Source organism: Heterostelium album (genome assembly GCF_000004825.1).
Source record: "Heterostelium album PN500 unplaced genomic scaffold PPL_contig12, whole genome shotgun sequence".
NCBI classification, from domain to species: Eukaryota; Evosea; class Eumycetozoa; order Acytosteliales; family Acytosteliaceae; genus Heterostelium; species Heterostelium album.
In genome coordinates this window covers 834,861-861,748 of record NW_008805089.1, presented here as the reverse complement: position 1 = coordinate 861,748, position 26,888 = coordinate 834,861, and the positions used below count along the sequence as shown (strand labels likewise).

At 31.9% G+C, this 26,888-nt stretch overlaps 14 protein-coding genes across 14 annotated transcripts; 8 read left to right on the top strand and 6 right to left on the bottom strand.

Annotated features, from left to right (window-relative positions):
• Positions 1 to 400: 400 nt before the first annotated feature.
• Positions 401 to 2,351, top strand: PPL_05585 (RCC1 domain-containing protein; the record flags this gene model as incomplete). The annotated part of the gene is made up of 2 exons (XM_020576462.1): positions 401 to 1,496; positions 1,573 to 2,351. 2 exons carry the CDS (start codon positions 401 to 403, stop codon positions 2,349 to 2,351), a joined length of 1,875 nt encoding a protein of 624 aa, XP_020433711.1.
• Positions 2,352 to 2,575: 224 nt separating this feature from the next.
• PPL_05584 (uncharacterized protein) lies at positions 2,576 to 6,615 on the bottom strand (the record flags this gene model as incomplete). Its single annotated transcript, XM_020576461.1, has 2 exons — positions 2,576 to 5,565; positions 5,643 to 6,615. The coding sequence occupies 2 exons, from the start codon at positions 6,613 to 6,615 to the stop codon at positions 2,576 to 2,578; spliced, it is 3,963 nt and encodes a 1,320-aa protein (XP_020433710.1).
• Positions 6,616 to 7,087: 472 nt separating this feature from the next.
• PPL_05583 (tRNA uridine-5-carboxymethylaminomethyl modification enzyme MnmG/GidA) lies at positions 7,088 to 10,276 on the bottom strand (the record flags this gene model as incomplete). The annotated part of the gene is made up of 3 exons (XM_020576460.1): positions 7,088 to 7,533; positions 7,622 to 9,319; positions 10,255 to 10,276. 3 exons carry the CDS (start codon positions 10,274 to 10,276, stop codon positions 7,088 to 7,090), a joined length of 2,166 nt encoding a protein of 721 aa, XP_020433709.1.
• A 299-nt stretch (positions 10,277 to 10,575) lies between these two features.
• On the top strand, positions 10,576 to 11,591 carry PPL_05582 (phosphatase PAP2 family protein; the record flags this gene model as incomplete). The annotated part of the gene is made up of 3 exons (XM_020576459.1): positions 10,576 to 10,887; positions 10,999 to 11,313; positions 11,412 to 11,591. 3 exons carry the CDS (start codon positions 10,576 to 10,578, stop codon positions 11,589 to 11,591), a joined length of 807 nt encoding a protein of 268 aa, XP_020433708.1.
• A 371-nt stretch (positions 11,592 to 11,962) lies between these two features.
• Positions 11,963 to 12,403, top strand: nedd8 (ubiquitin family protein; the record flags this gene model as incomplete). Its single annotated transcript, XM_020576458.1, has 3 exons — positions 11,963 to 12,028; positions 12,127 to 12,209; positions 12,319 to 12,403. 3 exons carry the CDS (start codon positions 11,963 to 11,965, stop codon positions 12,401 to 12,403), a joined length of 234 nt encoding a protein of 77 aa, XP_020433707.1.
• Positions 12,404 to 12,614: 211 nt separating this feature from the next.
• PPL_05580 (Yip1 interacting factor) lies at positions 12,615 to 14,135 on the bottom strand (the record flags this gene model as incomplete). The annotated part of the gene is made up of 7 exons (XM_020576457.1): positions 12,615 to 12,758; positions 12,842 to 12,935; positions 13,014 to 13,315; positions 13,407 to 13,511; positions 13,595 to 13,756; positions 13,834 to 14,003; positions 14,108 to 14,135. 7 exons carry the CDS (start codon positions 14,133 to 14,135, stop codon positions 12,615 to 12,617), a joined length of 1,005 nt encoding a protein of 334 aa, XP_020433706.1.
• Positions 14,136 to 14,505: 370 nt separating this feature from the next.
• PPL_05579 (Rab GTPase domain-containing protein) lies at positions 14,506 to 16,043 on the bottom strand (the record flags this gene model as incomplete). The annotated part of the gene is made up of 4 exons (XM_020576456.1): positions 14,506 to 15,054; positions 15,212 to 15,586; positions 15,668 to 15,753; positions 15,848 to 16,043. The coding sequence occupies 4 exons, from the start codon at positions 16,041 to 16,043 to the stop codon at positions 14,506 to 14,508; spliced, it is 1,206 nt and encodes a 401-aa protein (XP_020433705.1).
• A 265-nt stretch (positions 16,044 to 16,308) lies between these two features.
• PPL_05578 (WD40 repeat domain-containing protein) lies at positions 16,309 to 18,724 on the top strand (the record flags this gene model as incomplete). Its single annotated transcript, XM_020576455.1, has 3 exons — positions 16,309 to 18,378; positions 18,525 to 18,596; positions 18,671 to 18,724. 3 exons carry the CDS (start codon positions 16,309 to 16,311, stop codon positions 18,722 to 18,724), a joined length of 2,196 nt encoding a protein of 731 aa, XP_020433704.1.
• An 82-nt stretch (positions 18,725 to 18,806) lies between these two features.
• Positions 18,807 to 19,854, bottom strand: PPL_05577 (uncharacterized protein; the record flags this gene model as incomplete). The annotated part of the gene is made up of 2 exons (XM_020576454.1): positions 18,807 to 19,352; positions 19,540 to 19,854. The coding sequence occupies 2 exons, from the start codon at positions 19,852 to 19,854 to the stop codon at positions 18,807 to 18,809; spliced, it is 861 nt and encodes a 286-aa protein (XP_020433703.1).
• A 64-nt stretch (positions 19,855 to 19,918) lies between these two features.
• PPL_05576 (uncharacterized protein) lies at positions 19,919 to 21,181 on the top strand (the record flags this gene model as incomplete). The annotated part of the gene is made up of 3 exons (XM_020576453.1): positions 19,919 to 20,062; positions 20,184 to 20,274; positions 21,015 to 21,181. The coding sequence occupies 3 exons, from the start codon at positions 19,919 to 19,921 to the stop codon at positions 21,179 to 21,181; spliced, it is 402 nt and encodes a 133-aa protein (XP_020433702.1).
• A 217-nt stretch (positions 21,182 to 21,398) lies between these two features.
• On the top strand, positions 21,399 to 22,870 carry PPL_05575 (uncharacterized protein; the record flags this gene model as incomplete). The annotated part of the gene is made up of 3 exons (XM_020576452.1): positions 21,399 to 21,661; positions 22,523 to 22,577; positions 22,865 to 22,870. The coding sequence occupies 3 exons, from the start codon at positions 21,399 to 21,401 to the stop codon at positions 22,868 to 22,870; spliced, it is 324 nt and encodes a 107-aa protein (XP_020433701.1).
• Positions 22,871 to 23,093: 223 nt separating this feature from the next.
• PPL_05574 (uncharacterized protein) lies at positions 23,094 to 23,675 on the top strand (the record flags this gene model as incomplete). The annotated part of the gene is made up of 2 exons (XM_020576451.1): positions 23,094 to 23,350; positions 23,579 to 23,675. The coding sequence occupies 2 exons, from the start codon at positions 23,094 to 23,096 to the stop codon at positions 23,673 to 23,675; spliced, it is 354 nt and encodes a 117-aa protein (XP_020433700.1).
• A 204-nt stretch (positions 23,676 to 23,879) lies between these two features.
• Positions 23,880 to 25,242, bottom strand: PPL_05573 (uncharacterized protein; the record flags this gene model as incomplete). Its single annotated transcript, XM_020576450.1, has 3 exons — positions 23,880 to 24,647; positions 24,784 to 24,915; positions 25,099 to 25,242. 3 exons carry the CDS (start codon positions 25,240 to 25,242, stop codon positions 23,880 to 23,882), a joined length of 1,044 nt encoding a protein of 347 aa, XP_020433699.1.
• An 832-nt stretch (positions 25,243 to 26,074) lies between these two features.
• Positions 26,075 to 26,830, top strand: PPL_05572 (C2 domain-containing protein; the record flags this gene model as incomplete). Its single annotated transcript, XM_020576449.1, has 3 exons — positions 26,075 to 26,134; positions 26,214 to 26,492; positions 26,597 to 26,830. 3 exons carry the CDS (start codon positions 26,075 to 26,077, stop codon positions 26,828 to 26,830), a joined length of 573 nt encoding a protein of 190 aa, XP_020433698.1.
• Between the last annotated feature and the right edge of the window lie 58 nt (positions 26,831 to 26,888).

Sequence of the window (26,888 nt, the reverse complement as noted above, 5' to 3'; positions counted from 1 at the left end):
GAATATTTTTTTATAATGATTTTTTAATGTGAGAATACGATGTGTCATTAATGAAATACTCCTAACAATTTAATTGTTTGTTTGTTTGCAAAAACAATTCCTTTTTTTTTTTTTTTCAGATTCGAACATTAATCATTCATTAATTTATTTAATGATAGTAAATCATATCATTCATTTGTAGTAATATTACATAGTTATTTATTTATTTATATAAATTCAATTACCAACTGAATTCAACTCAGTGATTAGATAGATATCTTATTAATTAATTAAGATAGTTACATCAAAAAAAGAAGAAGAAAAAGTGAAGTAAGAAGTAAAGATCACTTTCTAGTATTTATTATATATATATATTAAAATAATAACATATTATAGTAAATAAATAATTTTAAACAAAAATATGATATCTGGAGTTACACAGTGGTTAACATGTGGTGGAAAGAGTGTTGATAAATGGTTTTTTGGTGAGGGCGAAGACGAGAGTGATTCCAGTGATAGTAATGAATCTCTTGGAAGTTCAGAGCGTTCAGATGACTTTGACGAAACTTCTGAAGATGATTCCGATGGAAGTGATACATTAAGAAAGTCAAAGAAGAAGAGATCTCAAGAAGATCAGAAACAATATGATAAATACAATAATCCACAATACTTTGGTCAACTCTATAGTTGGGGTTATAATTTCTATGGTCAATGTGCATTAGATAATAATCATAATCATAATAATAATAATAATAACAAACAAACAGTTGATGAAGATGACGATGATAGTAATTTTAATATTATAAAACTACCAACTCTAATAAAACAAGGTTTAATTGTATCGATGATTGCGTGTGGTGATAGCCATGCGCTTGCAGTGCTACCAAACGATGCTACAGTGCTGTCGTGGGGTTGCAATCGTTGGGGTCAGCTTGGTCTTGGTGACCAGGTCAATCGTTGTCATCCTACACCGATATCGGGACTATCGCAGTCGATTCCGGTGTTTGTAGCGGCTGGTTCACAGCATTCTTTTGTACTTTCAAAGTTTGGCGAGTTGTTTTCGTTTGGGTGTGGAACGTTCGGTCGTCTCGGTCATGGTAATGAACTGCCGTCATTCAATCCACGTCCGATTTCAACGCTGGTTGGCAAGCATATTGTGAGTGTCGCCGCCGGACTGATGCACTCGGCAGCGGTCGACAGTCAGGGTGCTCTCTACACATGGGGATGGAATCGCTATGGACAACTCGGACTTGGCACAGTCAAGAAACACACGCTTCCCAACAAGAATAAAGAGTTGGAGCGTTTCAACATCGTAAAAGTGGTTTGTGGAAAGAATCATACATTGGTGCTCGACGTCAATGGTCATGTATATAGTTTTGGTTTTAACGTGTGTGGACAACTCGGTATTGGAAGTTACACAGATTCGATCAAACCAAACAGAATAGATTTGGATTTGAAACAAAACGATGAAATTATAGATATTGCTGCTGGATACTATCATGTATTATTATTAACAAGTAAGTATTATTATAGAATAGAATCAGAGTAAAGTGTCATTCTAACTAATCTTTATATTATTGTTTTTAATTTTAGAAAAAGGATGTGTTTATTCATTTGGATATATAAGTGATGGTGCTCTTGGACTTGGTGATGTAGTTGGACATCAAAGTAGGCCAAAGTTAATGCCTTTCTCACATTTCAATCATGAATTCAATGATTCGATCGATTCCTACAAAGAGATTTATGGAGAGTATAACAGTGATAGTGAAAACGATATCAATAATAACAATGCTAAACTGCCACCCAAAGTGGTTGAACTACATAATGAGATTGGCGATGTGGCCGTAAAGATTGCTGCCGGCGGTTGGCACAGCGCAATCATTACAAGTTCAGGTCGATTGTATACTTTTGGATTGGGTGATAACTTTAGACTGGGAAATAACTGTCAAGAAGATCAAGATATGCCGTGCATAGTCAATAAGGAAATATGGGGTGTCACCAAAGAAACTACCGATCTCAACATACTACAGAATGATTTAGACTCGATGTCACTACTGGAGAAACGAAAGAATCGATCAAAGAGTCCGAATTCAATGACAGGTGTAACAACCAACCGAAACAATTTAAACAGCAATGGATTACCACCAAGAGAGAACATAGAAGAACCAACAGAATCTGAAAACTCAACGACAAACCAACCAACAACGACAACAACACTCAACAATTCAAATAATCATAATTTAAGCCCACCAACTTCACCAGAAAGCAATCATTCAATCAAAACTGTCAATGTACATACAAAAGTAGTTAATGTTGTAATCGGATCTGCATTTACACTGGCAGTCGTTAATTCAACGGTAACGAAGACTTAGTACAAAGGTGACCTCCCTTTCCAAACAGAAAAAAAAAATGAAACAACAAAAATCAAATCAAATCAAATAAAACTCTTTTTGTTAAAGAGTTAGTTTATCTGTATTTAAAACTCAAAGAATATGGAATCAATCTAAATTATTTTAAAATTAAATAGTGTTATTATTCTTTGTTTATTCGTTCGTTTATATAAATATATTTGTAAATTTTGTCGTTAATTAATAATTTAGAATTTATCGATATTAGCAACTTTACCACCTGTAAAGATTGGAACTGTCTTTAATTGGATTGGATCGTCAATCTCTTTAACTTTAGTTCCTATCGCTCTTTGTTTGTATTTATAGATTCCGAAAGCGGCCAACATTGCAACTAAGATGGCACCGATAATTACAGCCGCAATCCAACCAAGGTTCTTCTTTTTAGCTGAGCAACCATCGATTGTGATGCTTTGTTGTGTCGATGAACATCCAGAATCAATGTTAATAAATTGTACAGTGTAATCTCCAGAGTCAATGTCGAGTTTAAATTGATTCGAGTTGGTTTCGTTGAAGGCATAGGTGAATGAGAGATCGTTGGTGGCGTCCTTGGAGTTATTGATGTTGATTCTGTAGTTTCCAGATGCTGGTGAGCTGAGAACTACTGTCTCACAATCGGAAGTGTCAAGTTGTGCCTCGAAAGGTGTCTGAACATTAACAGAGTGGGTAACGACAGGCAATCTTCTACGACAGATTGGCTCGGTAATGTTGACTTGTACAGTGTGATTGGCTCCCGGTAGTAATTGAAGATTGGCGTGATCTACCTGTAAGACACCATCGATCGATATATTGTAGGCGAGCGAGCTGTCGATTCCAAATGTGATGTTCAACGAAGATGACTGAGTGGCAGAGCAAACCTCCAATGAGTTGATTGACAACGATGGTTCGTTTCCAGTGATGATCAAGTCAGTTCTTACTGGACAGAATGGATTGTCGAAATTAGAGTTGATCAGAGTGTAGAAACCAGATGGTAGATTTGTAAAGTCATTGTCACTCTGTGCAAGATTAAGGCCATTGATAGGGATATAAAGGTTTGAACCGAAAACAGTTGGAAGTGTTTGTTGGTCGAAGGTTTGAATAGATTTTTCGAGTATTTCTGGACCTTCAGCAGTATCTAATCCTGTCCATCTGATCAATTGGTAATTTCCTGAGGCTTTGGGTAATGAGAGTGTAGCATCATTTGCACCGGTACAAACTTCTCTAGTGGAAGAGGCTCCTCTTGGAAGAGTGACATTCAACTGGAAGACAAGATCTGGACCACTGTTATTTTCCATACAAAGAGCTTCCTTATAAACGTAACTTATTGCATTATTGCCGATATTTGGAATATAGGTCAACTGTCCATTGGAGTCAAATGGAATACCGTCCATCTCCAAAGTTGTAAAGAGTTGATGATTTTTCACGGTAACAGTAATGTTTTGTTGTCCACATCCCGATGCGTAGGTGACTTCATAGATGGGTACTGGAGTGACTGGATTGACTACTTTGGCAGTAAATTTCTTTTGACAAACATGATTCCAATGGACGGTGAATGGTAGATCAAAGTTTTGTTGTGCCGAAGCATAGAATAGTTTTTGTGGGTAGAGTGCGGAGGTGTAAGCGTTGGGGTCCGAAGAATTAACAAATCCAAAGTCGACATTTGGATTGGCCACTTGGATGTCAATGATTGGGGGTGCAGTGCATGTAGCTTGACTCACTGTGTAGGTAATCTTGGGGTCGTCCAAATCAATATCCAGAGTATCTTCAAAGACACAACTTCCAAGGATTAATCTGAATGTCTGGTTTGGACCTGGTGCGACTGGGACAGATGTGTATGTGTATCCAGTGTTACCCAAATATATTTCAGCTTGATTGGAAACGCCATCAACTGTGAGATTGTAAGCAAGCAGACCATCAGTATTGCTGCAGGTGGGTTTCTTGATGAACTGGGGCACCATAACAACACTTTTGATGTTCAGGGAAACTTTATAAGCTTCAATAGTACCTGCACAAACACCCATATAGTCAAATGATATTTGTAATGTTGGATATTCGAGGTTACTAATGACACCATCGGTTGCATTTACACCGAGATATGATAGTTCTGTGTATTTTTGATAGTCGGTAACTTTGATTGATGCAACTTGGTAAGCAGTACAATTAGTGATACCTTGGGTTTGTTCATATTGGAATTTGTAATTGGGGAGATCGTTGTAAACGGTAACATTGAGGGTGTAGGAACAACCTTGAGCAGCAGTAGAGGTTGGGGTAAACACAAATTGATAATCTCTTGGTGAGAGAGTGTAATTGTTCAGACCGATTTCCAAGGTTGCATAATAGGAATATCCGTTGATTGAAACTGCCAAATCGTTTCTAGTACTATTTACAGTGACTTGTCCTTGAGTGTAGATACAGGATGCATTCATTGTAACACTGATCGTTGGTGGATCTGCAATAAGTGGGAATGTTGGTCTGGTAAATTTAATACCGTCGACAAAACATGAAGGATCTCTTCTGGAAACAAACTCAAAGAATCCATTTGCAGAATAGGTATAATAGATTCTTGAATAGCTTTCGGTTGGAGAGGTAAAGTTTACATCGTATACAACACCGTAGGATTGTGAATCGCATGTGGGGTAAGGGTATTGTGGAGACAATGCCATCGTGTAGTTGATGTCATTAGCACTGGGATTTTCGTACACAAAATAGAGTGTGTCCAATTTATCCAATTCCTGTTGAATTCCACATTTTTTTCCATCTGGTGATTGATAATTGTATTTCAAATTGTATTTAGCTTTAACACGAGGGACATCCTCAATACGTCCATCAACCATGGAATACTGCATTCCATCATAACTAAGGGCGACACTTGAATACATCTCAGAGTTGGCAATGGTGAATGCGGTATTGTATAAACATGAACCATGTCCAGCTGGGAACTCATCTTCGACTAAAACTGGATATGGTAAAACGGGCATGATGGAATATGATGTATCTGGTCCATAGCAATTCTCTGCGAAAATATCGTATTGCATACCAAACTCCACCTCAAAAACCTTTGATTCAGTGTCGTTGAAAGGAATGGTAATACCATTGGAATCACGAACCAATGAAATATTGACATAACTTGGATAATTCAATGTCACCAAACCCTTACCACTACACAAATCAGTGTAATTAACAGAGTGTGTAATTGACATATCTATTTGTGTGAATTAATAAAAATTGTTAATTATTAATTGATTGATTGATTGAATAATAATAAAAAATGGATCATACAGGTAGTTGGTTGAGAATAATAGGTTCTAGAATAACACTCTCCATATTGTGGGAATCCAGCTTGAATTGAATATCTTGATATTGGTTCAATTGTAATATTGTTTGGACTCGGGACTATTCTATTATTTACAATCCATTGCAGAGCTGAGGCATTATAACCTTTGATCGAAGCACTGACTCTAAAGTCAACTGGACATCTGACATCGGGCTCAATGTCAATATCAATACTTGCTGATGATTCAGTTATTTGGATAAACATCTCTTGAGTTCCGCAGTCGTCAGAGTCTAACTCTAAAAGATAACCACCACGGGTTAAAAATTGATAATCTCCAGCGGTATCCGTAGAGATCTCTGATGAATTACTCAGTCTAATTGCAGTGTAGGAAGTTGGCGAATTCACCTTGATACGTCCATTTTGTCCACAAAAAGCATCGGTGACATCTACTTGAGGGATATTTTGTTTGATTGGTGAAAGAATACCTATTTCATATTGGTAATTGTTGTTTTCTCCTGTTTCGCACTTAAAGGTGTTGCTCTTAAAGGGTCTGGAAGTTGACAATTCCCATGGTCCGGTAGTCGGCATTCCATCGTCGTTGATGTTCACAACAAAGCAAGGCTCACTAAAAGTGATGTTGACCTTGCTGGCATAGCATTTTGGTTGGTCGACAGTGAGACGTGGAACGGTGATTGGGTAACTAGCGGTGATACTAGTTCCATCCCAGCAATTAAAGGTGAAATTATAATTACCACTCTGGTGGGCAACAAAACCTGGGTTTGTCTTATTGAAATAAAGACCCTCGAGAGATATAATCGATTGGAATTGTGAATTTATAAAGGGATATTGTACATAGAAATATCCTTGGCCATTTGTACCTCCAGGTTGCGCTATCATACTGGGTTTACATCCATTCGTTAGATGAAACAAACAGCCAAACGACAATACTAAAAATATTATTGAAAAATTAAATTTCATTCTTTTTCTCTCTGTACAACTAATATATTTGTTATTTTATAAATAAATAAATATATATAAAAATAAATATATCTATAGATATACAGATTTTGTTTTTAAAAAAGGCTTTAAAAAAATATTAAAGAAAAAAAAAACAGATCAAGTTTAAAAATACCTTTTAAAAAAAGTTATTAATATCCAAGGGCAGTGGGTGATCATTGTTGTTTAAAAAAATATTAAAAGAAATCAATTTTATTCCCCACTTTCACACAATGCGATATATCAAAATCAAAAAGATTTGTATCGAAAAAAAATTCATCGAAAAAACAATTTTTTTCAGTGTTGTGTAAACGTTTGCAGCAGTTTGTGGATTGGAACAAAAAAAATCAATCATTATAACTTTATTATAATAAACAATAATATAATCTCGATAAAAAAAATAAGCGTGTGTAACAGAATTGGTAACTTCAGACTCTATTACCACTAATTTTTTTTAAATTATTGTAGAACCCACTTGAGTATCGCTATTTGGATAAAATTGTTTGTGATTCTTTCTAATGTAGGACAAGATTGCAAGGATTCCGGAGGGTGTCACTCCTGGAACTCGACTGGCAGAACCTAGTGTAGGTGGTCTTGCCTCAGAAAGTTTCTGTTTGATCTCTGTAGAGAGTTGACCTATCTCCCAGTAGTTGATGGCCTCTGGTATCTCTCTGGATTCTTCCCTCTTGAAACGATCGATCTCTGCTTGCTGTCTGACCAGGTAATCTGAATATTGACACTCTGACTCGATGACCGGCACAATCAGACTTGGTATGGAACTATATACATTTTCATCGATCAAAGGTTTCAACAATGCCAAACTTGTATGTGGTCTCTTTAGAATTTCAAATATTGATTTCTTTGATCCTATATTTTCAATACCACATTTCTCTAAATATTCTGTTTAATTAATAATAAAAGATATTAATATTAATTAACATTTTTGTAAATAAAATAAATACAATAATAATATTATTATATACTTTACCATTTGGTTGATATTTTGTTTCCTTTAAATAATTCATTGTTTCATTTATAATTGATTCTTTTTGTGCGTAACGATCCAATCTCTCTTTGGTGACACTGGAATGTTGGAAACCCTTTTGAGTTAGACGTTGATCAGAGTTGTGTGCACGAAGTGAAATACGATATTCAGATCGTGAGGTAAACATTCGGTATGGTTCTGTAACACCAAGTGTTACGAGATCGTCAATGAGCACTCCGATGTATCCTTCGGAACGATCGACGATCATCGGTGATCTCGATTTATCCAAGGAGAGTGCTGCGTTGATACCGGCAACAATTCCTTGTGCTGCCGCTTCTTCGTAGCCAGTTGTACCATTGATTTGTCCAGCAAAATACAGTCCTTTTACTTTCTTTGTTTCCAGAGTAGAACGCAGTTCTCTCGGATCGACATAGTCGTATTCCACAGCATAGCCAGGACGTAACATCACCACATTCTCTAGTCCCGGAATTGTTTTCAGGAATTGTAGTTGCACATCTTCAGGCAGAGAAATACTTATTCCATTAGGATAGATTACGTCTGTATTGTAGCCCTCTGGTTCAAGCCAGACCTGGTGAGTTCTACCTTGGAATCTCTCGATTTTCGTCTCAATGGAAGGGCAATATCTTGGACCAAGACCTTTGCCGTCGACGCCACTTTCCAGTGCTGGTCTAGTGTCCAAGTTGTCCAAGATAATCTGATGGGATTGTTCGGTTGTTCTCGTCATGAAACATTGAAGTTGACGATCACGATACTTTACAGTGTCGTTCAAGAATGAAAATGGAGTTGGTTTCTCATCACCGTTTTGAATCTCCAAACCAGTGTAATCAATGGATTTACCATCTAATCTTGGTGGTGTACCTGTTTTCAGTCGTCCCAAAGCAAATCCGAATCGCGCCAATGTCTGTGAGAGCTTGGTAGCTGCGCGGTCACCAACACGTCCAGCCAGAACCGTCTTGTTTCCAACATGAATAACGCCACCCAAGAAAGTACCGGTGGTAATCACCACCTTTTTCGTCTTTATAACCGATCCGTCGTTAAGAAGAACACCGACAACACTATTGTCAGTGTCATCCAACAACATATCCTCAACCATGGCTTCACGGATATTCAGATTGTCCTGGCCTGCCAGCAAAGTGTGTATCTCCTGCTGATAGAGATCGCGATCTATTTGTGCACGTGGACCGTGCACTGCGGAACCCTTTGACTGATTCAATATCTTGAATTGACAACCGGAAGCATCGGCAGCCAATCCCATCACACCACCAAGTGCGTCGACTTCGCGCACCAAGTTACCCTTTCCGATTCCACCAATCGATGGATTACAAGACATAACACCGATGGTATTGATTGACTGTGTAATGAGAAGTGTCGAAGCGCCAACTCTCGATGCGGCGGCACATGCTTCCGTACCAGCATGACCACCACCAATCACGACGACATCGAAATCGGTACGATCCACACAGTTGGTCAAAGGCGATTTAAACCAAAGATTGGGTGCACTACTATTTGGCATCATAGTTTTAAATAATTTCGAGTGATCCAATTCATCTTGTTGTTGTTGCTTATCGACATTGTATCCATTAGAATAGAATCGTTTGTTGTTTTTCGATTCTTGTAGTAAAGATATTGATATACCTAAATCACATTCATTTCTATTGTGATTGATATTACTATTTCTAGCTGTATTATATATATATCTTATACTATTGATATTTCTTGTATTTTTACTACTAAACAATCGAATCATTTATAATTAATACAATGATATACATTCATATTTCAATAAAGTAAAACATTGATCGTTTTCAATGAAACTATCGTTTTTTTGGTTTTTTTTTGCAATTTATTTATTTTTTATTTTTTGTAAATAAATATTTTGGACTATCCACTCAATTTAGGATTTGGGTTTGGTTGTTTTTATTAAGCTAAGATAATATGAGGTTATCATGAAAAAAATAAAAAACTTATTCTTTATTCATTTATACTCTATTTAAAAATGTTACAGATTTAATTGGGTTGAATTAAATTTGAAATAAAATATCTCTAAGATTACGATTTTGAAGTTTATTTAGGAAATTATTTTTGTATAAATATTTTTTTAAAAAAATAAGAATCTTAATGAGAAACAAAATAAGTATAAGATTTCATGATTCTACCTAGATTCTTTATGTATAGCTTCAATTTTTGAAATGATGGAAATTCAATAAGATAGTAGAAAAATCGTTTAGTATATATACAAGCAAAAAGATCTCTATCTCCAAGAGAAAAATAGTGAACTCCATTCCAAATATTTTTATTTTTCTGTATCTACATATTCTTACATAAAAAGATTTTTTATTTACCTAAAACAAAATGATTTTTAACATTTTACATATTTCTTGATTTTTTTTTTATTTTATTTATTCAAATTTGTTTGTTCTCTTTTTAATAAAAAACTATTCAAAATTAACAAACCGACATTTAATTATACAAATGATTCCTGTTGTAAATAAATTTCATGAAAAAAAATGAATTTTTTGTTCCGATGACCAGTGGTCATCTTGCCTCAATCTACCAAAAAAAAAAAAAAAAAAAGATTCTTTGCAAAAATTGTTCTCGAAATTACCAGTACAAACAATTTTTTGATTTTTCATGCATTTTAGATGTGGGTTTTTATTTTTTAGTTTACTTTCAGTTCTATTATTCTATTTATTTTATTTGTTTTTTTTTTGTTTATTTATTTATTATTTGTTTGTTCAATCATCGATCGATCTATTATTTATAATACTTTTTATATATTTATATATTTATATTTGTACTACATCACTTTGTAACATACAGACAATTGTACTTGAAATAGAGAGATAGAATCGTAACGATTAGCAAGAGAGCAATCTTTTTTTTTTTTGATCAAAAAAACACATTTAGTTTATTTGTTATTAGCTATATAGCGAAAAATGATACACAAGATTGGATACTATAATCATATACCATGGTTCAGTAAGCAGCATATCGGTGATTGGGTGATGTGCATTGTCATCTTCCTTACGGAAGCAGTGTTGTTCAATTTCTTGATACAACCATACGATAGATATATGCCAGATGGATTCGCATTCCAACTGATTCAATACCCAATGAAGCCAGACATCGTTCCAACATGGGCGTTGATGTTAATCGCATTTGGCATACCAATTCTTATTTTCTCTGCATTCTACTATTCACATCGTTGTCTCCATGATTTCCATCATGCATGTCTCGGTTTAATTCAAGTAAGTAATATATATCTTTATAAATCAACTGTATCAAACTATTATGTTTATTTATCAATGAAACTTATTAATTTACTAACTCTTTTTTTATTTATGTTATTTAAATAAAAGACATTTACAATGACAATGTTATTTACAGATTTTCTAAAGGTTTTGGCAGGTCGCTATAGACCATCATATGGAGCCAGATTCGATACAGAAAATAAATCGTTGATTCATGATGGTAGAATGAGTTTCCCATCGGGTCACTCATCGATTTCATTTGCAACAATGACATTCCTTTCATTGTATCTCTGCGGTAAACTAAAGGTGTTCCGCAGAGAAGGTGCACCAACCTGGAAGATTTTCATCGTTCTTACACCCTACATGTTATCTGCATTCGTTGCTGTTTCAAGAACCATGGATTATCACCATGATTTTTCAGATGTAAGTCTTTTATTTATATAATTATCTCTTTCAAACATCAAATTGATGAAAACAATATCTAATATTCATTCGCTAATTCATTTTAATTATTTATCTAGATTTTAGGTGGAACTGTGATTGGATTGTGTATGGGTGCATTTTTATATAAAACCAACTTTAATGCTCTGACATCAAAGGAGTGCTCATTACCAAAGAATCGTATCAATCCACACTATGCAAAGGATGGACTGCTATTTGCTGAGAAAGACGATACTCTATTATCGATAAATGTACTCTGAACATCAATATTGATCACTCACTAATCAGAGTAGTAGTAATAATAATAATAAATATTTAATTTAATAAAATAAAGATATCTTTTTTTTTCTCTTTTATTTTTATATTTAGATTTGATTGGTGTCATAATCATATTCTGATTCATCATCAATCACAAAGTTTATCCCCCATTCCAATAAATTAAATATTTTTTTAAATAAATTTCAAAATTTTCAAAAAATTTTCTTCCTTTTTTTTTTAATTTAGTTTGGTTGATGATTTGTACAAAACAAAAGTTTTCATCAAACTATTGTTAAAATATTCATACATATAAATATAATTCTTTTGTATTATTAACTTTTATATATCTAAAACAAACTAAACAAACACAAAGATGTTGATTAAAGTAAAGACTTTGACTGGTAAAGAGATTGAAATCGATATCGACCCAACTGACAAGGTATTGTATTAATCAAAAGATAAATAGGATAGCAAATGTGTTTGTCTGTGACATTATCTAACATTTGTTCAATTAATTACTTATTTAAATCTGTGTAGATTCAACGTATTAAAGAGAGAGTTGAAGAGAAAGAAGGTATCCCACCATCACAACAAAGACTTATTTTCGGTGGTAAACAAATGTATGTTTTGATTCATTTAACTTTATTCAAAAGTGTACTTTTGAATTTTCTTTTCAATAAACTTTACTAACAATATAACAATAACAACAACAATTGATAATAATAATAGGGGAGATGAAAAGACTGCTAAAGATTACTCAATTGAAGGTGGTTCAGTACTTCATTTGGTTTTAGCTCTTCGTGGAGGTTTTTAAATAGAAATAAAGACAACTGTTAATTTAATATAAATATCTTTCTTTAAGATCATACTTTTTCATCTTTACTCATCAAAAAAAAAAACTAAAAAAAATATAAGATAAGATTAGATATAAATAGAATGAGATCTTTAAAATATAAATATTATTATGATTGTATTATATTGTTGACATTTTTATTTATTGTACGTATTTATTATCTATTTATTATTTAAAAACTATAAAGTAATATTAAAACAACTTGAAGTATTGCAACGGCAAAAACAAAGTATTTTCTCTTGGTTGTTCCTTCAAAGTGATGCATATCGGAGTGCATATTGTTGTCATTTAATAATACAACCCTTAGAGTGCAAATCTATAATTGAATCAGCGAGATTAGTAATCAATCTAAACTAATTGGTGTGGTGTAATACTCTCTATTAATTAATGATTACATACCATAAACCATCCAATACAAGCAATGGTGTAGAGACGAACGAATAGCGATACTGCACCACCAGCCAACATTGTTGCTACCATAGTTAATACCAACCTAAAAAACACAAGATTCATTGAATCAGTTAGTAAATTAAATAAATAATAATAAATTATTATTAGAGTTGATACTTACAATACATATTTATAACCACTGTATGCAATCATATCGTACATTGGAATGGAATAGGAGTTTGTAAAGAAGAATCCGAGTTTGAAGAAACCGATTTCCAACAACCAAAAGATGATACCTTTGCTGATGGATGCACCAAGCTTGTCTGGAGAGAAAGAGTTTTTCATTCCCATTTGGAATCCGAATAATAAAAAGTAAGTTACAAATGCCATCATTGGAATATATAAATCGGGTGCATTGATATCATCTCTTGGTGGAAGATAATGGTCGTTATCTCCTTGTTTCAAAATTCTTCTTTTCCACAACTAAAGTGTATTTAATGATATTTTGAATGTCAAATTAGATATTACTGATTCATTCTAATACCTAGTTGTTAAGTATATTATTATTATTTACCTTTTGACGGAATGGGAATAATATTAATTTAATCTTATTGAATACATATGATGTATTTACATTGAAATATCCCTTCAACGATGAGAATGAAATGTATTTTCCAAGCTAATCATATTTATATTATTTGATTTGATTTGATTTGATAAGTAAACTAATATATTTAGTGTAAGTATAGATGATATACATACATTTGAATCTACATATTGCTTTCCACCATTGAACAAAGTTTGACCATAGTTAATACCGTATGATAAACTTGCTTGTGCTAATGGGTTGCTTGAAAAGTTTGAAATAAATTTATTACTATCAAAGTTACCATCGGCCAATCCAGGTGGTGAATATTGTGGATTCTAATAGGCAAAGTCCCAAATCGAGTATTAGTATCATTCATTTAATATTTATAAACGATCTAATAGTGACAACTTACATGTCCGTATTGTGGTACATCTCTGTGGAATGCTGGTTGTTGAGTGGCATATTGATTTTGATTTGATTGATTCCATTGTTGTTGACCTTGCTGTTGTACATTGGAGTATTGCTGTTGTTGTTGTTGACTTGGTTGTTGTGGTGATTGGTTGTAGTTTTGGTTATATTGATCTACATTAATGTATATATTTATATATATATTGGATTAAAATTAACACATTTTTTCATTCTATGAATATAGTTTTAAAGTTGTAAGATTAATGTATGAAACCTACCCATTGATGGATAACTTGGACTACTCATTTTTTTTAAAAATTTACTTTATCTAATTGTAACAACTAGTTATTTTATATAAAAAGTAAAGTTAATATTATTATTTAGTTATAGTACTTGACTAAAATAATAGATATAATTATTATAAAGAATGGTGAAGATGTAAAAAAAACTTCAATGTTTTAAAAATAATCAAAAAAAAAAAAAAATTTTTTTTTTTTTTTTAAGGGTCACCAACAACAATGACTCATGAGCAGCATTGTTTTTTCCTAATTTAATATATTTCATTATCTTTTTATTATTATTGATTGAAACAAAGACGTTATATTAAAATTGGGTATTATTTCAATAAATAAATACAAATTGTTATAATTGTTAGATTTCTTTAAAAACAAATAATTTATTTATTCCATTTTCTTTCAAACGATGTTGATCTTGTTCTATGTGGTGTTCTCAAAGGAGATATCGTTATTTCAGTATTTATATCATTATAATTATTGTTATTATTGTTGTTGTGTGATGATAAAAACATTGGAAGTGATGTGGATGGAATATTATTAGGTGGTGAAAAGTTTTCATTGTAAAAGATATTATCGTTACTATGATCATTATCATTATTCAAATCATGTATGGTAAGTGGAAGTGTTGGTGATAATGAATGTATATTTTGATGATTTAAATAGAGTGGTCTCTCTATTGTCGATGATGATGATGTTGTTATGCTTGTTGATTGTGGTGTGCTAAGATGATCATAGTCCTGTGGTCCAAAGTCAGAGGCAGCAGCCGTTGGTTGTTGTATACCGCCATTCTTCTTGGCGTTGTTATTGTTGTAGTTGTTGTTCTGATGATTCGTACTAGTACTTGGTGTAACAATGTTGAAACTAAAGACACCCTGAGAGATACCGCCAAGAGTACGTCGTTTCGATCCCGCCAACATATTCGATATTATCTTATTGAAGAAAAGATCCAGTTTATTGTAGTTATCCGATTCCTTCTTAAAACAATTGGCTTTTAATGCTGACTTTTTGAATATTCAGAAAAAGTTAGTTCTATAAAATATTTAGAGGTAAAGATGATGATTGATATTAATTTAATACTATACTTACAACAGAAATACTTAATTTACCAAGTTTATCGTTTGCAATATAGTTTCCATCGTGATAGAGATCCGATTTGTTACCGAGTATGAGTAGCGGTATGCTGGGTGCTTTGTTGTTTTGATGTACAATGTTTTCGAGTTCCAATAACTTTGGATTCTCTGTTTCTTTTAGTTGCCAATTGGCTGTAGATGTAGAAATCTTATTAAGTACTTCGAATATCCATTTTTTAACATTTGAAAGTGAATTCTTATTGGTTACATCGTAGACAACTATTAAACCATTGATACCACTGTAGAATAGCGATCTTGTTATCTTGTATTTAGCTGATCCACCAACGTCTAGAAACTCTATAAAATAATCTTTAGAGTGATATTCATGTATCTATTTTAAAAATAACAATAATAACAGTTATTAATAATTAGTTTCTATGTTGTGTAGTTCGATTAGTAGTATATTCATTACTTTAATATCAGTATTACAACCACATGTCCATGAAGGTGAATCTATAACTTGATTTTTACAAATAAGGTTGACTAATGATGTTTTACCTGTTAATTAATCATTAATCATTGATCATTAGTTAGATATATATGAATGATATCATAATAGTAATCATGATTTGCAACACAACATTAAACATACCTACTGTTGTATCACCAACTACAGCAATTCTAACTTTATCAAAACAATTAAAACTATCAAAAGAGTTGGTTGACAGAAGTGATGCTCTTAATGAAGATGAGCTATTGTTATTATTACCAACACCACTACTATTATTATTTAGACTATTGTTATTGTTTGTTGAACTTTTAGTAAAGTTTGAAAAGAATGATTTCATTATATATACATATATACATATTAATAATATAAATACAAAAGAAAAATAAGAAATAAAAAGATATTTATTAAAATGTTAAAAAATTAAACAATTATAATGGTGGTGGTGATTCATCAACAGTCATAACTCAAAATCAATGAAGTGCTATCTTTAAAAATGAACTCATCAATAAAAACGAATTAAGTTTTTGATCTCAAGTTCAAACAAATACGTTTACATTTGTATTATTAATATAATTATTTAATATTATTTATTAGTTAGAGATATGGAATTATTACATTCATTTGGTGTTGGATCATCAAGATATATATCATGTATCAATGATGATGATAATAATAATGAATTTGAAATAACACTTGCTATTGGACCGTCGGTTTGCAAATGGGATATAAAAAGAGGTAGACAATTATTATTTAAACAGTTACATTCAGATGTTATTACTTGTTTAGTTCGTTTGTCAAATAGCTATTATATCAGCGCATCTTACTCTGGTGATGTCGCTATCTACAACCATCAATGGCAGTCGCTGGTCGAGTTCAAGCTACCTCTTAGAGAAGATATACCTAACGATTGTATAAAGATAATGCATCTCTCTTATTGGATAGATCCAAACGATAGTAATCTTATTTACGTTGGACTATCGAGTGAGCATGGAAATTGTCGTGTCTATATTGTCAAATTTGATATGACTGAGAAGTTGGCGAGTTTGGCAGCGACTCTAGATGGAAACCTTTATTTCTATGGTGAGCTATTCGATTGCGATAAGATACTGGTCGTTAGACAGGACGTAGGAAAAGACGGCTATCAAGATGCACGTACACTCAAGGTTGGAGATAATAAGATAGAATTGGTCACTCTGAATTGGCGCACCGGTCAGACACTGAATAAGCTGGAATCACCTGGAAAAGGTTGCACTGCACTGGTTAGAGATATATCGAGCAACATCATCACTCTTACTCGTGGAAGAGTAATCCAAGTATTAGATATGGATACATTAACTATCAAATGGGAAATAGAAACAGCTGGAAGTGGATTGATTAAAGATCTTCTGTTAACTACCTCCACCAATGAATCTGACCAACAAAAATATCAGATAATTGTACCATCTTCAAACTCAATGATATATATTTATAATAAGATTGGAAACACCGACAGTAATAGTAGTGGTAGTAGTAGTAGTTATTCGATTAAAAGTTCACATGGTGTTGTCTATGCAATGAGATGGGCAGTTAAGAATCAGAGGATATGGATATTCGATGAATCAGGACTACACAATCTATCGATAGAGGAGCAGTTCAAATATGACAGTAGTAAGGTGGTGTCACCGATTGCACCTATATCACAACAAGATGTACCACCATACTATCAGTTGAAATTCCATGAGATTACATGTTGTGGTGTTGATTTCAACGATGATGGTTTGATGGTTGCTTGTGGTGACTTTATGGGTAATCTATTGATTTGGTCAGTTGCTGACGATCACATCGGTGAACAACCTATTCAAAGTCACATACTAGGTGTTCCAGTACGTAGTTTAGCATGGAATGCCTGTCCAACTCAAACATTCATCATCGTTGGATTAATGGATGGAAGTTTAATGTACTATTCACTAGAGACAAAGAAATCTACAATGATTGATAATCTTAATGATGGAATAACAGCAATTCAATGGTATAATAATAGTAATAATAGTAATTCACCTTTATTGGCAGTTGGAACAACAGGTGGAAATCTTTATATTTATAAATATGATGATTATGCTATTTGTGAAGATGATGAAAATGAAAAAGAAGATGATGAGGAAGAAGAGGAAGTGGATGAGGATGAAAAAGAAAAGATTAGAATACAATGTAAATTCAAATTAACGTGGAAGAAACAGGTTCATCTACCAAAGAAAGGTGAACCACAAGATTTAAAGTTTGGATCTATTATACACTTTGCAGAGATTTGGTCGTTATGTTTTAATGATCAAGGTGATAAGATTGCGACTTGCTCGGAGGATCAGACCATCGCAGTTTGGATGGTGACAGATGGCGCAGAAGTATCTGTGATGCAAGGACATACATTGGCAGTGACTTGTGTAGATTGGCATGATAATATTCTAGCGAGCTGTGCTGATGACCATACCATAAGATTATGGAACACTACCAACTGGACAGAGAATCTTAAATTTCAAACTACAAACGATGTTGGTGAGTGGCATACCGTTACTTATTTATCATTGGTGAAAAAGACAAATAGTATCAACAACAACAGCAACAACAACAACAGTAATAATATTAATAGTAATAACAATACTGATAGTAATCATGACAACTACAAAAACTATCAAGTTGTATGTGCAACACAAAACGGTTGGATATTTATATTTGATTTGGAAACAAAAGTAATTATCAACACAAACAATATTGTTTTGTCTAAAATTTACATATCATGATAATCGATTTATAAATAACTAATTTTATAATATTTATTGTTTAGACAAAAGTATATAGTAAGAGAGTACATTTAGGTTCTATAGAAGGTTTAAAGTGGAATAAAAAAAAGAATAGAGTATGTACATACTTGCATAAACATAGGAGCAATAATATCTTTTATCTAAAACTAACATTATAATATCTAATTAGATTGTATCTTGTTCAAGTGATTGTTTAATTCATGTATATAAATTATTAAAATAATATTTAAAATATAAATAAAAAGAAAAATGACTTGTTGTTTTAAAATGTTATTTACTTTACATAATTATAATACATTGAAAATCTATACTTTATTATTATTATTGTTGTTGTTTTGTTGTTGTTCTTCGTCTTCTTCTTTAGTATTCTTTGTTAAAGGTTGTTCTAAAAGTACTAGATCATCACGAAAAGCATCTAAATCTATATCATCTTCTTTGATATTGTTTATCAGTCTATCAGCGTTGTTTAACTTCTCCATTGATATTCTAATACGATGACCTTTGCCAGTGGTAAATGCAGTCTGACTCTTTGCATCGAATTTATTCTTTTTGTACTCTTCTCTTGGTGCTCTTTCATTTCTGATATCTTTATCACCTTCTTGATTGTCGTCATCTTCCTCACCTTGTTGTTCATTCTGTGATGATTGTGAATAGAATACATCATCGTCATCACCACCACCACCATCTTGATTATTATTATCATCATCATCATCATCTCTATCACGTTTACCCAACCATGAATCATACTCTTTTTCCTGTATGGAACCAACCATTTGCTCTGCCATACTCAAAGAATCTTTTGACACCTTTATAGCAACACCATTTCCATTAATAAAATTATTCATGTCCATCTAGTATATATATATATATCTATATCTACTCTACATAAAATGACTACAACAATGAATTAATCAAAAAAAAAAAAAAAAAAAAAACTTTGTTTGAAATGTATATAAGAAATTTTCTTCGAATTTATTTTAAAAAGGAAATATATAATATACTTATACTAAGACAGGATATTATAATTGATTAATTTACATTGGTTCTTCTCAGAGGAAGATATTCATCATTCTCGATCTTGTGAACTTGATATAAAACGATCGATACCATCAGTGTGATAAAGGAACAAATCATTCCAGTGAGTATAAAATAAAATCCACCTAAAGGTCCCCAGCTATATTGTAGTTGATTATTATCCGCACTGTTGCTACTACTACTATTGTTGTTGCTGTTATAACTGCTGTTAATGTACAATTTTTGATCGATAATAGGTTGATGGTAATCCGCTTTTTTGTGGTAGTCTGTTGAGTCACCTTTGAAGTCACGGCAGAAATACTCTCCTTTGCACTCCATAAAGTTGTCGGCCTTTAGATTATCGGTCAAGCTAAAGTATGTGGCGAATCCAACCAACTGAATAATGAACGCCATCGTTGAAACAGCAATCGCTGACAGAGCAAGCTTACGTTTGTTTGTCATTTTCGGCAGGAACATCAGACAGAGGAATGCCTGTGAGAATGCCGGTATCAAAGAGATCACCAGCAACACAAAGGTAGCTGTTATAGTTAGATGTATATGTAATCCTTTATAGCTATTTGTATCTACTTTTGTTCCATCGGAAACCTTTAAAATTAAGATGTTACATAAGTATGCTAATTTCAGCTGACTCGCAAAACTCTAATTAGACTTACATAGGAAGAATATTTAGACCATTCGAATTTAGTATATTGACTGATACCATCACCGGACAATGTGGAAATGATGTACCATGGCTGTGTTAGTGAGTATATAATCAAAGATAACGAAGATGCCGATATCAACAATAAAAATAGTTCTAATAATTTATTGGCACTAAGCATTTCTTTGTTATAATATTTCAATTTCTATAATATTATGTTTGTTATTTGTTTCTCTCTCTAAATATTTTATTTTATTGCTCTATTATATTAAAATATATACATTTTTTTTATTTATTACAAACAATAATATTACTAATGACTGATGGATGAATAATGATAAATGAGACCGATTTTTTGAGTAAAAAGTAAAAATAAAAAGTTTTTATACAAATGATGTGTTTGTTTTTTTTAGTTGTCGGGAATTAAATTTCTCTATTTTTTAATATCTGATCATTGAAAATCATTATTTAAAGTGATATGTATAGTCAATATTAAAATAATTTTATCCTTTTTTTAAAAATACATGTACACACATTATTCAGTTATTGTACATTGGTTTGTTTGATGATAACGCTTATCATAAAATATTACATATATTGGAATATCAACGTTGTTATTACTTTAATATGTCCGATAAATCGCAGTGACTAGAGCTCACTCTATTTATTCAAATTTCGTTAGAAGTACTTGTTTACCATTAGATATGATCAGTGCCAGGATTGCCCAACAAGAGAATGATAAATTGTGTTGTGACATCATCCTAATATATTTTTAGTATTTTTTTATTTTTGCAAAAGGAAGAATCAAATACTTATGCAATAATATCTAAAATTTAAGTGATTATCTATTTTGTCGTCGGAACTCATCAAAGAAAATTCGAAACACATCATCTCGAACAAGATAAAAATTTTGATCTTTTAAATATCTTAAGATTCGCAAGGATTTTTTTAAGTTTTAAACGGATATTCAATAAAATGGCTATCATTTTATTAAGTTTTAGATGAAATATTGAATTTTCATGATATTTAAAAATATCTTAAAGTTTCATTTTAGTCTCCTCAATCAAAGAATAATAACTATAAATAAGATTGATCAATCATCGTAATGATATTAATTACTTTTATCTAAGAGACCAATTTTTTATTTATTATCTTTATTTATCTTTCAATTAGAATCAATCATATATATATATATCAATAGTTTTGATTTCAGAAAAACAAAATGAGAATTAACCATTTATCTATTATTTATATCGTCGGATTATTAGCTTCATGTTGTTTGGCAGCCGATAACTACTGGTTGCAAGAGACTTTTAATGGTGGACCTTTCTCCACTTGCAAAGGTGCACCTCTAACCGCACAATATTACAAAACCAATATTTGCTTCAATTCGATCTATGTCACCTGTAGTACAGAAGAAGGAGTTTCCACTTTTCTTACCTATGAATATGACAATTGCACTGGTGCCGTTATGACAACCGACAAGTTTGAACTAAAGTGCACTGGAGATGGTCTTAAAACTACTTGTGAAGACTCAATTCCAAATCTCCCCAACACATTTGGTACTTACACATACTTTGACTCTGAAGATTGCTCTACCGAGCCATTTATTGTACAAACGGTTACTACCCAAATATGCCAAAATAATGAAATCGTTTTCTGCAATAGCACAGGAGTTCATACAACTTACTACCAAGATCAAATCTTTTTCGGAGAATGCGAAGTTGTAGAGCAAGTACAAGATTCACTTTACAACCCCTACTGTACAATAAATGGTCAAAGTCAATCAACCATTACAATTTGCGCGTAATCTCAACCAATAAATAAAACCACACAAAATACAACATGGTGAATACTCTTCACAATCTTTAACCAAGTTTTTTTTATACTATCACTAACTATTTTTGAACAATTTAATTTTAAATCATTTTTTAAATCTGTTTCTAAGTCACAAACATCTGTATTGAATATTAGTCACAGATTATTATTTTTTTTCTCTAGTTAATGTTAGTATTTGATTGAATATTTGAGAAACAAATTTGTTCAGTTAATTGTGATATCGTAATCGGATACCTATAGATTAAAAGATTGCGTTGTAAAATAAATACAGGTGAGAAAGTTTATTATTTTGGATATTAGCTATAATGACCTATAGTTGAATCTTTGTTTGATAAACTGGTGGTGAGGAGGGGTTAAAGAGAGTCTATATACTTTGATAAAAATAGAAATCATTAAGAAGTCTACTCAGTGAAACTCTGAGTCAGTTGATCAGCTTATACGTGTACAACCGACTTGAAATGACTGCCAAACTGTGCTGGTAAAATTGGTTTTTATATGTTTCTCTAGATTGATTGATTCTACCGTAGAATCAAAGAAGTTGTCTTTCTTAGAGTTACCACTAGTGAAGCTAAAGTTAAGAGGAATCCAATGAATTGCAGTGCAAACAACACCACCTAGCCTAGTAATACATTTACATCGGTATTTCAAGTTTTCAAAAAAAATTGAAATGACATAGTAGATTGTTATGTCAATCGAGATTCTGCTTAGTAAAAGAAAATAAGGAAATGAATTCTCGTGGCTGGGTTAATCAATTCCAAAGAAAATTCAAAATCATTAAAATAAAATTTTAAAAAAGATCTTTTAAAATATCATTGAATTCTTATTCTATAATGGATTTTTTTTTAAAAGTTTTAAACAGATATTCAATAAAATACCTATTATTTGATTAAGTTTAAGATGAAATTGTAGAATTCTTAGATTTTAGATCATGAAAGAATAACTATAAATAAGTTTGATTCAGCCATCCAAAGGCAATTATTATTTTAGCTAAGAGACCAATTTTATTTATAATCTTTATTTATCTTTTAATTAGGTATCAGTCTTATATAAATATTGAATTCAGACAAACAAAAACAAAATGAGAAATAACCATTTATCTATTATTTATATCGTTGGATTATTAGCTTCATGTTGTTTGGCAGCCGATAACTACTTGATGCAACAAACATTTGCACCATATTCTAATTGCAATGGTGAAGCTCTAACCACACAATATTACAAAACCAATACATGCTTCAATTCAACCTATGTTACTTGCAGTACAGAAGAAGGAGTCTCCACTTTACTTACTTATGAATATGAAGATTGTAGTGGTGCCGTTATTACAACCAATAAGTTTGAATTAAATTGCACAGAAAATGGTCTTAAAACTACTTGTGAAGACTCAATTGCACAGACTCCCAACACATTTGGTACCTACACATACTTTGACTCTGAAGATTGCTCTACTGAGCCATTTATTGTACAAACGGTTACTACCCAAGTATGCCAGAATAATGAAATCGTTTTCTGCAATAGCACCTATGTTAAAACAAACTACTACTCTAATAACATCTTTTTTAGAGGATGTAAACTTCAATTCAAATCTTCCGATGTATTATACAACACCAATTGTATAAATAATGGTGAAAACCAATCAACCATTACAATTTGTTCATAATTTCAATTAATAAATACATTGTATTGTAAAACCATCAATCAAAATACTGTTAATCATTAATACCACCTATAAACAATTTTATCTTTTTGAGCGATCTTAAAAGATTTTATAGACATACAAATGAATAAAATTTGAGTTAAATATTGATTTATTAGTTGATTGGTTGGTGTGATTAAATATAATTGCATTTTATCTTAATGAAATCTATATCAATGATTCACCTTGATATCCAGCGATGGTATCGTTTTTATCAACAGTATTGTTACTAAAGTTTTCCAAATATTGGCCAATTCTTAGATAGCTTGTGGAAGGAGGTGGAGGTGGGGGAATAATAGAGGGCTGATTATCGTCATATTCAAAAAGATTACTTCCATAATTAATATCACTACTTATATTAATAGAGAATAGTGAATTGGGATTAGGTTTACTGAATATATTATTACTATTATTATTATTATTATTATTTTCAAGAATTGATGATGATGATGTAGGTGGTTGTGAAATATTATATGATTGATTTGTAGTAGTAGTTGTTGTTGTTGTTGTTGGCGTCGATGATGGAGTTGTTATATTAATTGAGGTATCTACTAAATTTACTGTTTCTTCTTTGTCACTGTTAATCGCTACTCTAGATGTCCCAATTTTAATGTTGTTGTTGGATGATTGCTGTTTGATATTAGAGAGATCTGGAATTGAAAATTTTGGAATAGAGTTGTTGAGGAGGAGATCGTTGGTATCTGTATCGTTTTGTACTCGTTGTTTAAAGCTGTAGGTACGTCTTCGTCTGCTTAGTCTTCTAATTCGCTTGATGTTGTCAAAGAAAATGAGGAATCCATTGTCCTCTGGAATCTTTGTAAGAATGAAACTCTTGTAATAGTAGAATATGCAGAGCAACAGAATCAACGATTCAGCAATGATCAGTGCCAAACACATCCAGAAACCATTGAGTGGCTGCCACCTCCAATCGTTCTCCTCATTCTGAAAGTACTCGCCGATGAACGTCGTGCAGAATGTCTCTGGTGCCTGCTTGTAGAGCTCCTGACAATCCAAAAAGTCATCGCTATTCAACGATCCAGTCAATCTGAGGAATTGAAAGAATGAGACAAACAGCATGGTCAGTGTCAAACTCGATGTGAAGCACGACAACCTGCTCATATGCACTGACTTTCGAAGGAACAGATAGATCGAACAGATCGCAGAGAGCACCGATGTAATCAATGATAGAAACATGAATGTAAAACTAATTGCAAACATTGTCTTTATACTACTACCACCTTGAAATGAAAAACTATCTAATTTATCACCATCATTCTATTTGTTTTTTTGTTTTCATTTTATACACCAAAAGTTAGATTTCAATATTCATATACATGTGTGTTATGTGTTTATAATAGTTGCTACTATTGTAATTTATGATACTTACATCATAATCAGATACAGTGAACCAATTGAAGTAATAATAGGTTTGACCATTTGTGATAAGATACCAAGGTGTTGAGAGTGCATATATGACACCAGCTACAATTGCAAACGTAACCACAAGGATGATTTTCTTAATATATGACATTTTATCATCCCTCAGGACCTAATCCCTGGTTGGACTGACTCCCACTTACAAATTTTTATTTTTTATTATTTTTTATTTTTTTTTTTGATTATTGAAACAAACAAATCGTTAAACTAAAAAATAATATATATATAAAATACTAAAAAAAATTTTAATATAACTATTTACAATTAATAAATCACTTTTTTTGTAAAATAAAACAAGAAACCTCTTCATCAAAAAAGGAAAATCCTTTCTCTTTTTTTTTTACACCTTTTAATTTTTTTTTAGATTTTTATTTTTTTCACGAGCATGGTGGATGGTCCAAAAGAAAAAAAAACATTGAACAATCAAGAGAGAATTATGATTTTACGAACAATGAAATATTAAACCTATATCTAATCATTGTCTTTAAGTAAGAGAATTGACAATACATAATTTTGCCTATAGTAACACCAAATTTCATTATTTAGAATTCCCAAGTCTTTTTATTTCTGATTTTGGAAATTCTCAACAAATATTTTAATGACTTTAACAATTATACATTTTTGCACAGACTTACATCTTAAATGAGTTGGTCTATTTTCAGTACACAAAAATGATTAAATATAAAAAATTTATTAATAAAAAATAATAAAAAACCATTTTTTCAAAATCGATATTTTTTTTTATCGATGTTTTTGGCGTGAGTGTACACCGATTCAACGAATCGAATCAATAGCCACCCGTTAAAAAAATGTTTTATTATCAAGATCTTTTATCTATAAAACATTGTTTGGTTTTGGTTGTTTCAAACAAATCAAATACTTAAATTTAATTATCTACTTATATATATATTTTTCATAAATAAAGGATGTCTATTTACCAAGATATTATCACCGCTCAAGTTGACAGAGGACAATTCGGTGGAAAGGTAATTTATTTTTTCTTAGCCCTATTTTATAAATCTATTTTATTTATAGAAATAAGCTAACACACTTTTTAATCATTAGAAAGGACCATTGGGATTCTTATCATCAAAGAACTTGAAAAAGTCAAAAAAGAGCAGCAATCACAACTACAATTCATCAAAATATGAATCCCGTACTTGGATTAAGTTTGAGTTCCTGACTGGAACTGTTGCAGAAGCGACAGATTCAAATGGTTTTTCTGATGCGTTTATCAAGATCGGTATAAACAAGCCAGGAATCTTTGAAAAGAAGTTCCTTTTGGAGACACCAGTCAAGAAGAAGACTTTGACTCCAGATTGGGAGGGTTGGTCATCCACTCATGTAATGGACCCCCTCGGAAAGCACAAGGTAATTAATTAACTAAAGAATCGAAAAAAAATATATTAAAATATATGAATCATATTAATTATTTTCTTTTTCAATAGGACATCATCATTGAGATGTGGGATGAAGATCCTTTTAGAAATGATTTCATTGGTAGAACTACCCTTGATCTCTCCAAGGATATCTATCCCACCATCACCAATCTTCCAAAGGAACTCAAGTTGGACTTGTTTGCCAACGAAGGTGATGCCAAACCAAGTGGAACTTTGAATTTGATAATCACAGTCGTTCCAAATCCAAAGGGACCTGCTTCAAGCTACATGTCAAGTATTTGAAAAAAATCAAATTAAAAAAAAAAAGAAAACAAAAAAAACAAAAAATACTATATATATA